The sequence below is a fragment of the Lissotriton vulgaris genome, chromosome 6, assembly GCF_964263255.1.
Source record: "Lissotriton vulgaris chromosome 6, aLisVul1.2, whole genome shotgun sequence".
In the NCBI taxonomy this organism is placed as follows: domain Eukaryota; kingdom Metazoa; phylum Chordata; class Amphibia; order Caudata; family Salamandridae; genus Lissotriton; species Lissotriton vulgaris.
Window position 1 is genome coordinate 176,717,189 of NC_141694.1, and position 12,284 is coordinate 176,729,472.

Sequence of the window (12,284 nt, forward strand, 5' to 3'; positions counted from 1 at the left end):
AAAATTGCATATTTTTAACATTTCGCAAAATTACCATGAGGTCCAACCTCATGGTAATTTCTTCTCTCTAATTGCGAAATCGCAATTTTTTTCAGTTTCATGCATTGCTTTTAAGGAATAGCAAAATTGAAATTCCTTAAATGCAATCGCACTTTAAAAAATCGCAAAAATAGCGATTTCTTCTTTTTTAGGGTGATGCATCCCAAAAAGTGATTTGGAAATCGCAAACGGCTGAATTTTGCGATTCCCACCGTTTGCGATTCCTAAATCGCTTGATGCATGATCCTGAAAATCTTTAAACCCCTTCAGGTGTCTGTGGTCATTATAAAAATATCGAAGTGTTATTAAATGTATAAAGTATTAAGGATCTTCTTATCTCTTGTCCACTGCTAGCTCCTGATCCATCAGGAAAGTATGTGCCTGTGGTAAGTGAGATATCTTGGTAATAGTGTTATAGAAAACACATAGAGTTACTGATGGTGGTGTGTAAACTCGCCCGATTTACAAAAATACTGTCATAAACACGTCATGGGCCCAAGTGCGTGAAATCTGGTAAAACTAAGAGTCAGGCGACCTGCGCGCTCTATCACACTTCTGTGGAGGAGAGACTCCCAGGGAACAGACAGTCTAGGAACGCAGTCCCAGTAAGTAATCGCTACGATGTTTTGAATCCATTAGAAGATATAGGCTGACTGATTCCTTTGAGTCTTTCCTCCTCAAATTATATGTTTAGGCTGCATGGATATTGGGGTGATAATATCCACATGCAGAAAATCAACTCTGGCCTGGCCCACTTAGTTAGAGATAACCATCTGCCACCGTCAGTTCCCATTGAGCAGGGTTAGAGGGCTTTGGCACAATTAAGTTATCGGCCTATTTCCCTCCTTCCGTGTATCAGAAAACTCCTAGAAAAACACGTCAACTCGTCTATCACTCAATTTTTAGAGAACCATCATCTCCTCCACGATTCCCAAGCTGGTTTTCGTCCAAAATTGGGAACTGAGGCGGCCCTCCTGGCGGTAACTGAGCTGGCCAGGAAGCAAATGGATCAAGGCGGCACTACAGCAATCATGTTGCTCGACCTTAGTGCCGCCTTCGATACCGTTAACACCAGCATTCTCCTTCACCGCCTCAACCAGATGGGAATTTCTGGGAAGGCCATGCATTGGCTCCAGTCATTCCTGGCGAATCGCTCTTTTAGGGTAGTTGAGGGTACTACCTACTCAAAAGTCTGGCCCTTGGATCAAGGTGTACCTCAGGGCTCTTCATTGAGCCCTACTCTTTTTAATATTTATATGCAGCCGTTAGCTGATATAGTGCACTCTTTCGGCCTTGATATAATAACCTACGCCGATGATACGCAATTAGTCGTATCTATGAATCAGGCAGACTCTCCCCCTTCCAATCTAAGTAACTGTCTGGTAGCGGTGGCTCAGTGGATGGCTACCTCGCATTTAAAATTAAATGGCGAGAAAACTGAGCTCATGGTGTTAGGCAATTCAACCATTCCCAGTCCTTTGTCAGACTGGCCACCGTGTATGGGCCCCACGCCTCAACCAAAGTCCCATATAAAGAGCTTAGGCATTTGGTTGGACTCCAACCTCAGCTTCATGCAGCAAGCTACTACTCTCTCTGCCACATGCTTTGGGCTAATGCGTATGCTGAGAAAGGTGCTGCCTCTTCTCCCTTTTGAAGCTCGCAGAATAATGGTTCAAGCCATTATTTTGTCCCGCCTGGATTACGGGAACTCTTTATACTTAGGCGCCCCCGCATTTACAATCAAAAAGCTACAGGTGACTCAAAACGCCGCAGCTCGCCTCCTGTTAGGCCTCAACAAACGAGAATCAGCCACCATTGCCCTGAGGAAACTGCACTGGCTTCCTGTTAAGGCCAGAGTGCTGTTTAAATCTCTCTGTTTTACGCACAAAGCCATGTGGAAGAATGCCCCCACTATGATCTGTTCCCTGGCAAAACCCTATCTTCCTCACAGACCCCTAAGATCCAGCACTGCCTTCCTGGCTACTGTCAACAAAATCAGACGGACCAGATGGGGCGGACGTTCCTTCTCCTGGAATGCCGCAAAAGAATGGAACTCTCTGCCCACCTCCCTTCGCAGTGAACCTAGCCTTTTAAAATTTCGGAAGGATCTGAAAACTTACCTGTTCATGTAACTTTTTTCCCTTTTAGTATGACGGTACTTAGCGCTACGAGGCCTCCGGGTTGTTTGCGCTCTACAAAACCCGATTAATAATAATAATAATAAAGTTGACTTTGGATGCCTTACCTGAATCCCTCGACCATACAAGCCCATCCTAGGCACTTTCCAATAGTGATGGTTCATCAATTAGTAAGGCAGCAATAACTGGTTTCTCAAGAAATAGCGACGTAGCCCTTTGTAACCTTGTCTCCTGGAGCATATCTGGTCTACGATCTAAGCTAAACAACCCTTTGTGGTGCGATTTTGTAGCAAACTTTAATATATTATGTTTCCAGGAAATGCGGGCTAAGGAAGCAACCCATATTAATGGATTTAGAACATATCATACGCCAGCCATTGAGGGGTCAAGTGGAAGGGCAAAGGGCGGGCTCTGTACCTATATATCAAATAGTCTAAAAACAAATAAGGTAGAGATGTTCAGAGAGGAAACGTTTTACCATGTGATTATAATCCATGTAGACAAAAAGCATTGTATTGCTGTGGCACATTTTTATAATAAAATCTCCCCAGATAAAGTTGGGGCTACTGTAAAAAAAACTGGGTAGGGATTTGAAATCTGTGTGCAGTAATAATAGTAAGGATACGATGCTAATCTTTGGGGGGGTTAACTGTGCTGTGTGCCCTAATATTGATGGAAAATCATCGGGACTTATAAATGAAGGAGGTATAAGTAATTCCCACTTTCGACACTCTACACTGGGAGAGTTATTTAGTGAAATAGTTTTTAGTCTTGATTTGGGTTTTGCAAATAAATTATGCTCAATACCTTCCCCCATCCCTCATACCTTCAAATGTAGAGGTCTATGTTCCACCATAGATTATATATTAATGTGGAACAGGCACGCATGTGGCCTTCACTCTTTTTCTAAAGCCGACAACTCACTGAGTGATCATTTTCCACTGTGTCTTTCTGTCCTACTACCGACAAGTAAACTTGTTGGACATGATTAAGCTGACCGGGTGTTAGCAAATATAATAATTGATATGGTAGGACAAATGGCTACACTTTGCGCTGGTCGATGGTAGATCCATCAGTGATAACTAAGCAGGTGGTAGAAAAATGTAAATCTGCCTTTTGAGATATGCTTGTGTGAAACAACTGCCCCAGACAGTATTCTGTTTTCCATTCATTCTATTTCAAGTGATATAAGGAAAGCATTGTTTGTTCTGAACCAAGACAAAGGAAAATCTCAGGGATGGTTTGACTCTAACTGTCCCCAAGCTAACACCAAATTAAAATATAAGTTACATAAGACACCTAGAAATCCAAATGGCGTGAGTCAGGCAAGAATGGGATACAGGCTAGCACTCACAGAAAGGAAAACTGTTCTGAGAAATGAGGCTTGGGCTGCCCTGCATAAAGCCTCTCTATTGAAAGATAGTTTGGCATTCTGGAAAGCAGTAGAAGCACCCTTTCTGACTTCTGGAGGTGGTCCAATAATTGAAATTGGTAAAACTGAGGGCCAATGAATTAACCATTTCTCTAGGGTATATAACGATGAGGAAAACCTTGATGTGCCGATTAGTAATAACCAAAGGGAAGCCAATTTGGATCCTTTGGCCTATTACTCGTATCTGCAGTTTACTCTGGAGGAAGTGAATTGGGCAATCTCTGCAAGCCAGGGTGGCAAGGCCTCTGGGCCGGATGGGGTACCTGTAGACTTGTTCAAGTCATACATGACCTTATGGGGCCAATTATCACCCAGGTAATTACTGCTAGTTGTCGTGCCCCATTTTTACTGACCTGGGTGGAATCCGTTATCGTCCCAATCTTTAAAAAGGGAGACCATCAGCACCCTGGAGGCTACAGGCCCATTTCACTATTGGACTCTCTGACTAAAGTAGTGGGCCGAGTAATCTTAGAATGCCTACAAGATTGGGTGGAGGACAATAAGGTCCTATCTGACTTACAAAATGGTTTTTGTGAGGGTTTAGGGATGATCGAACAGAGTCTGAATTTATCTATTTTAGTGGGGAAATGCACGCGGGCGAAGAAGGGGAGGTTGTTTTAGCTTTTGTGGATCTCACTGAAGCTTTCGCTTCTGTGAAGCACCACAAGCTCTGGAAGACCCTAGAAGCTATGGGGGTGGACAAACAAATCATCCACATCCTTTGAGGCCTTTACATTGACGCCAGGGCGCAAGTGCGTTGTGGCTTCGAGCAGCGAACGCACTGCCTCATTTCCAATAAGGAGGGGGGTTAGGCAAGGATGTGTCCTAGCCCCCTTTCTTTTTTAATCTTTATATTAATGGTTTGGGAGAGGGGCTGCTTAAAGGTAGTCAAGTTTTTCCACAATTAGCTGGACATTCAATTCCAGCCCTCCTATATGCGGATGACGCGGTATTGATTTCCCGCACGCAAATAGGCCTCCAGAGGGTTTTAGATAGTTTTTCCAAAGTTATGAATAACCTTGGTCTCAGAGTGAACACCTCAAAGACCTTCATAATGAAGTGTGGCTGTGGTAGTCAGAGGTGCAGGGATATGTTTGACTGGGAAGATTGGGGTTACAAAGAGATTCTCGTATCTTGTACTCTTTGAGCAAAACAATTCCTGGGATCAAGCTGTTTCAGCAAAAAAAATTAGCGTTTTTAAGAAAAACAACTGCTCTTGGCAATTTCGTGAAAAAACTGGGTAGGAGACTACCAGTAGAGCTTATTCAAATTTACAAATCAAAGTGTATCTCCACCGCGATGTACGGGGCAGGGGTGTGGGGTTTTGCTGATATGCACCCGTTACAAATGGTGGAAAACTCTTTCCTAAGATACATTCTGTCTGTACCAAATACCACTTCCTCGTATGTTTGTTATGCCGAGCTGGGCCTACCTTTCATCTCTGATTTAATAAAAATTGAGCCTATTGTTTTATGGCATAGGATCTGGACAAAAGAAGAAACAAAGCTAAACAGAGATATTTTAATGGAGAGTTTGAAATTGGAAGGGGCCCTAAAGATCCCTTGGGTAAGGTATGTTTGAGAATTCATGCGTGATCTAGGCCACATAGAATATTTTACTGATCCAAGAACTACTCAGATGATTACGAGAAAGGAGTTAAAAAAAGAGGGTCTCCTGTCATTGGACACTATAAGAATGTTGGCAGAGATCACAAAACCCACTGTCCAGCACAATCAGTTGATTTTAACTACTTTTAGTATACGTTCCCTGTTAGATTTGGGGGTCTCTAGTTGGCAGAGGTAGCTACCTTTGACAAATAGGGAACCTTGCGTCTAGTCAGGGTAAGGGGTTACACTCCTAAAATAACCCCTCTCACCCCCTTGGTAGCTTGGCACGAGCAGACAGGCTTATCTCAGAGGCAGTGTGTAAAGCATTTGTGAACACATACAGTAACCCAGTATCAACACTACAGATGGACACCACACAAGTTGCAGTATAAAAATAAGTATTTTTATATGGACTTAACACAAGACCAAAAACGACAAAAATCCACAATACTGTACTTTAAAAATGGTAGAACTAGCTTAGTTCTCTTAAGACGTAAAATTGCGACACCTTGAGTTCAATGTACCTTCGGATGCGTAACGCTATACAACGAAAGTGTTGCAGGGAAGGTGATGCATTGGTTTCTTACACGCAAGACTGGTGATGCGTCAGGTCCCTACTGATGCGTAGGGGATGCGTTGGTTCTTCCCTGCGAGGGGAGGTGAGGCGTCGGTTTCTTACTGCGCTCCTGTGGCGATGCGGCCCGCAACGCCGTGATGCGATGAAGATCTGGTGCAATGTAACAAAGATGGCGTCTTCTCTTGGATGCGATACGATGTGTGCAGGCCCGACGGCCGTGCGGTGACTCAACGATTCTTTCGAGCCGCGACAGGCCCTGCGACACGCTTTCCGGTCATGTGGCGGCATTTGATGCGACGTCGATCCTCTTCTCCGGCGATGCGAGGCGCTTCAGCAACGATGCAACAGCTTGCAGCAGCAATAAGCTTTCCCAGCGATGCGATGACAGCGGCTGCGACACACTTCTCCAATGCTGTGCCGCCGTCTGGTGCGACGTTGATCCTCTTCTCTGGCGATGCTAGGCGCTTTCGCAATGTGAAGCGACTGCGGCAGTTTGGCAACATGCTACTCCTTTGTGAGTTGAGCTTCCAGCTCCTTGCCACACACAGTCCCTCAGAAAGCCCAACACAACTGCAGGCCCTTCCAAAGAGCTCTTGGTGAGCTGGTGGGTGTAGTCTATTGTCCCTGAGACATCAGCAGGAGGCAATCTCTTTCTCAAGCCCTTGGAGATCCTTCACAAGTTGATGAAAGTAACACACAAAGTTCCTCTCTCCTTTCTTCGGCAGTCAGGCAACCACTGCAGGCCAATCGCCCAAGCAGCACTTCAGCGTAGGGATAGTCTCTCCTCAGTCTCTCTGGTTCCTCTCGTCAGCAAAGGTTTCTTCTTTTTTCCAAAAAAGTGATCCAAAGTTCTGGGGTCTGAGTCCCCTCTTTTATACTAATTTTCCCTTTGTTTTTTTTATTTTTATTCTGTTTATTAGTTTTCAGTAACAAACAAACATCCACATAGCACTTACATTCATGTGCATTTCGATATCAGAGTGGACCCGCCTCCCCGGCAGCCAGAACAAGCAAGCATATCTTTTAACACAGTTTGAGCATTAGTAATCACGCCCAGTATTACAGGGGTCAGAATTCACATATATTTTCAGAATACAGTGAGCTTACATAATACACCTCGACCCATGTTCCAAAGTGAGCCACGTTATCCCCTCAGCTCTGCCGTGATGTTTAGTTTCCAATCTTATTTGTTTTTAATAAATTCATCACATTGTCCACAAGTTGACCATATAATACCATCCAACTCTTCCCGCATCCCTCCTCTTCAGCCAGAAATATACCGTCTGGACCGTCTGTGTTTCAGTACTGTTAGTGCAAAGCTTATTGTCACATTGCCCATTCATGCCTCCTGTGGGCGTGTCAGTAAGTAGCACGTCAGTGGGGCTCAGATATCTCTGGGTCTGGACGCACTTGGTAGGATCTCAGCGTATGTCGCCAATTGTTCCTGACATTTCACCAGGTCAGTAATCCAATCTTTGAATGTTGGTGTTCTTCCTCTGCCCCAGCGGCAGGCCACCCGCCTCTTAGTGAGTAGCAAGGCAAAGGCGACATATTTGCGGTGTGTCGCCTGCACCGGTCGGACATAGCTAAGCAGGGCAGTCAGAGGTGTGGGCCCTAGATGTCTGTTTATCATCAGTGTCAGTGCCTCAAAAACTTGTATCCAATATTCACCCCCTCCTGGACACTCCCAGGCTAAGTGCAAAAAGTCCACCCATGTTGCTCGACATCTGTCACAGCTGTCTGATTCCCTCAGGTGATATCTATGTATCCTAGCTGGTGTATAATAAAGCCTATGTAAGAATTTGTAATGTAGTATTCAAAGTCTGCTACTAGATGTCACTCTTTCCGTCTGTAAGCAACAGTATGCCCACTGATCGTCTGTTAATTCAAAGCCTAGTTCCTCCCCCCATCGTGCGTGAGCCGGCGCCTCCGGCAATTCCCTCTGTGTGTGAACCGACCGCTAGAGCATGAAAGCAAGGCTCTTAGCCGCTTCATGCTTAAGCAACAGTTGCAGTGGCGCTAGCTCCTGTGGCTCGTTTGGGAAGTCGGGGTTAAGGGATTTGATGCCCTGTTGAAGCCTGATATATAAAATAATGTACATCGGAGTCTGTTCAAGTCCCTGAAGTACATGTTCCATTGTGCAGAACTGACCCTCATGATATAAGTCTTCCCAAGTGCAGATATGCGTACGTTTCCTGAGCTCATGATATAGCAATTTTTGGAGAAGGGGCATGTCCGGGTTGTATGTGAGGGGACCGCATGAGGAGTAAATCTGGGGTGTCTGCAGCTGTGATGCCACGCCGCCACCGTGCAAGTAATGGTAGTTGGCGTCTTTTCCTTAGGGCTAGTAGGATCATGAATCACTCCATCAAGTGGGATGGGGTGCGCAAGCCAGTGCTCCACTGCAACCTGCGGCATATATTTCACATTTTCCCTTTGTTCTCTGAAGGCAGAGAGGCCTTTGTCTAGTCCAAACCAGTTCTATTCAGTCCTGGAGCACTTTGTTGACAAGACTCCATTTTTCCTTTCACTGTGCAGGGCAGGGACATCAGATACACCCCAGGAGGTGGAGCTAGCATTGTGGAGGGAAGGCATAACCCTATTCAGGTCCCAGGTGCAACTCCTCCCTCCCATCTGCATGCAGATCTCTCTATTCAGCACTGTGCTGACTCACCCTGTCTCCTGGAATCCCCCAGCCCCTGTCACTCAAACTCCAGACAAGGAACACACAACCTAGCAGAGGCAAGCTTGGATGGTTAGACAAGAAAATACCTACTTTCTTAAAGTGGTATTTTCAAACACAGAATGTTAAAACCAACTTCACTAAAAGAGGCATTTTATCATTCTGAGTTCAGGCATACTAAACTCGAATTTCTATCTAGTTCCCTGAGTCAGTTAGGATTATAAGATGTAATAATCAAACTGCCCATTCTGGCCTATGGGGAACAGGTAGCCTTGCAATAGTGAAAAAAGAAAATGGCTATAATTCACTATTAGGACATGCCACGCACATCAGGGATTGTCATAGCGTTTTACCTACAATGCACCCTGCCCTTGGGCCCACCATAGGGGTGACTAATATGCAGAAAAGGGAAGGTTTAGGGACTGGCAAGTGGGTGCACATGCCAAGTCAACATGACAGTACCATACTGCAGACAGGCTCTGCAATGGCATACCTGAGACACCCTTTACAAGCTGCTGAGGTGGGTCGCACAAGCAGTGCTGCAAGCCCACCAGCAGCATTTCATTTAAAAAAGTTCAGGGATGACCCTGCAAAAAGAGCCAAGTCCAACAAACCCTATTTAATTTTTGTACTGGGTGCCTATGATAGGTTTTTATTGACCAGATTTAGGTTTGGGGTCTTTCGCAGACTTGTTAGTTTCCCAAAAATGAACGACTGGGCCCAAGGAATGCAATTGTGGCCTTGTGATAATCTTTCAGTACAGTCCACTATATACGTTGTCCTTTTTTGTAGATTTTACAATGAACGAAGGAAAGTATGGATCCTATCAATTTGAAAATCGCTGGGGTTTCGCCAATGTCACCCGGCATTCATTGTATTACAGTTCATGGACAATGAACACAGAGTATGTAGGATAGTAATGTTCTTAAAGAAAATACTTAGTCTAAGGAAATGTATGGTAAATGAATGCACTGACATTAGAAAGAGGCACGGGTATATCATTATTAATTTTTATATTTTAAAATGAACTGTATATAATAGTTTTTCTTTTTGCGTTTTTTCTGTGCAATGAATTATGTGCTTTTATGATTGTCTGAAACAGCAATCAAATAAAGTTGTCCTTGACTTGAGTGCTTGTTGCACACACAAAAGTGTGTTGCGAGTGCATACATCTTTAGATACTGTTGCAAGCTCCACACAACCAGGGTTTTTTTCTGGCATGCTCTGTCTTAAACAGTGTCTCATGTATGTAAAAAAAGGCTGTCTCATGCCCTTAGAGAATTATTAAAATGCACAAATCTGATAGACAGCGTAGTCACAGCTGGATTTACTGCAAAGGAAGAGTGAAGGAGTATTGAAACAAGATCCTCTGCATAGGCTAATGCCTCATGTGACACTTTCACCCAAATGGATGGTATCCTTTTGCTTTGACCTGCAGTGCAAAGCCCATCCTCTACTGCAGGAATCACAAGCGATGAGGATGGCCCCAGGAAATCTTGCTGTTGGTGGCTTTTTTTGCCCTCTGGCCATTCCTCTGTGCCACTAATACTCCTAATCATTATTCTTGTGATGGTCCTGACCATCATACCTGACCCATATGTCCTGCAATGCTTTCTCTTCATTCCCCTTCCATCTGGGGATTATAGTGCTAGAACCCAGCTGAAGCAGTTTACCTTAGAGCCACTCTCTTGAAGGAACAATGAATCTGAGAGACAACAGTCTTTGAGACAAATCTGAGATACAACAGTCAAAAAAACTCACTTACATAGACTCACAAGTACACCTTAATGGAAATTCCTGTTTTCCCACATCCAATTGAGCTGCAACTCATACCTATAGGACAGCGCACTTTAAAGCATGTAAGATAGCTGGGTTTTATTCACCATTCACTCTCACAAATATGGAGGAAGTAAAAAGGTCATGTGTATGTACTTCAGAAAATGTTAAAATCAATCTCACCTTTGGTATGAAATAGCCTTTGAAATTGGTATCCACCGTTGTCTCCCGGGCCAAGCTTAAAGGCAGAATGTTGCCAAATCTCTGAACCTCATGGATCACTGCATCTGTGAATGGCATAAGCTTCCGATGTCCAATATTAGGCTGTCCTGAGCCTATCACTGCTTCAATCTCTTCTTGGACCTTTCCTGAGCAAATGCAACAACAAATTAGTAATCTGTCGATTAATTAGAACATTTTTGCATATTTAATGAATGTCTGTGTTTTTATAATACATATTTGAAATGAAAAAGGGTACAAATGTTTGAAATTTCAGATTTCAAAATGATACAATCACTCAACGGGTGAACATAAACGCAATTCATATAATCAATAATTTTCTGAAATAATTTCAAGTATTTTTTTCTTTCCATTTTCTATATGCTCAAGAGCAGTATTACTCAGGATTTACGGGCCGATTCACAGAACTAACTTAAGACAAAATCCTAAACTTACTACTTTTGGTATTCACAGAAGGCATTTAGTAGTAGTAAAGTTAGGATTTTGTAAAATAAACTTAAGACAGACTTAAGGCAGACTTAAGACAAACTTAGGACAAACTTAAGTCAAACTTAAGGCAGACTTAAGACAGACTTAAGACAAACTTAAGACAGACTTAAGACAAAATTCTAACTTAAGTCTGTCTTAAGTCTGTCTTAAGTTTGTCTTAAGTCTGCCTTAAGTCTGTCTTAAGTTTATTTTAAGTCAAACTTAAGACAAAATCCTAACTTTACTACTACTAAATGCCTTCTGTGAATACCAAAAGTAGTACATTTAGGATTTTGTCTTAAGTTAGTTATGTGAATCGGACCCTGTCAGAGTGCCTTTCTTGTTGGTTTAACTAGAACCACAATCTGTAGTCAGATGTAATAGGAAATGGAGAAGCTCATGGTGCTGCAACATTTTGTTGTTCAAACCCCTTTGACAGTAGACTGAAACCATTATGTCACCCTAGCACACAAGTGCCACCACTATTTAACCCTAGCTTTCATGTCCCACCGCTTGTTGAGTCAAGAGTTGCAAGCGATTCTTGCCAGAACCTGATCGTGATGAAGTTGTCAGTTTGTTGTCCTGAATATCAGTCTACTGTAAAATTAGAATGACACCTTACCGGATTATCATTCATGGAAATGTGGATGTTTTCTCAAACTTAATTTACAACAAGCAGTAATGGTTTCAAATGATAGTTCTGACAGACATGTAATTTTACTAAAGCTTAGAAAGTGGTAACAAAAATATAACACATAGAAGATATTTATTTGATAGATTTTCTCCCCTTCGAACAAAGTTGCTTAAAGTGAGGACCTCTCAGACATGACTATTATTTATATAGGTGAGTGTGCGTTCTTCAAGGAAACCAGAGATGAAATGAAATTATAGCTAGCACTGGTAATGTGTGATAAAAAGTACCCTTCTCAGATACAATATTATTCAGTATACTTCAAAGGAATCTGGGTGATAGGATGTTAAACATTTATAAATCAGTCCTCACAGCAGGGCAACTTTACCTCAAAGACTTGTGTATTTTTACTGACTCCTACTTTGTCTGAAATTGATTTGTTTTTACGTATTTGAGAGCCCCAGTCTATGATTTATAAAAAATAAAAACCCCTTAAAACATGTAAAATCATTTTAAGTCGTCGATGACCAAGCTGAATATATTGAACTCAGTATCTACTGTGAAAGACTGTTGAATCCATGATCCATTGTTGGCTTGATCACTGAGGCTACTGGGGGATAACACAAACCCCTACAGCTACAGCCCACCAAATCCAGGGACAGCCAACACTTTAGGGTCTCATTTAGGCAAGGG

General features: G+C 43.0%; 1 protein-coding gene across 1 annotated transcript in view; it reads right to left on the minus strand.

Annotated features, from left to right (window-relative positions):
- The window catches only part of LOC147706977 (cytochrome P450 2K1-like), a 300,169-nt gene that overhangs the window by 40,597 nt on the left and 247,288 nt on the right, over positions 1-12,284 (minus strand). The window contains exon 7 of the mRNA XM_086926206.1: positions 10,436-10,620. Coding sequence (XP_086782332.1) covers positions 10,436-10,620 — 185 coding nt within the window. The remainder of the gene's footprint in view (positions 1-10,435; positions 10,621-12,284) is intronic.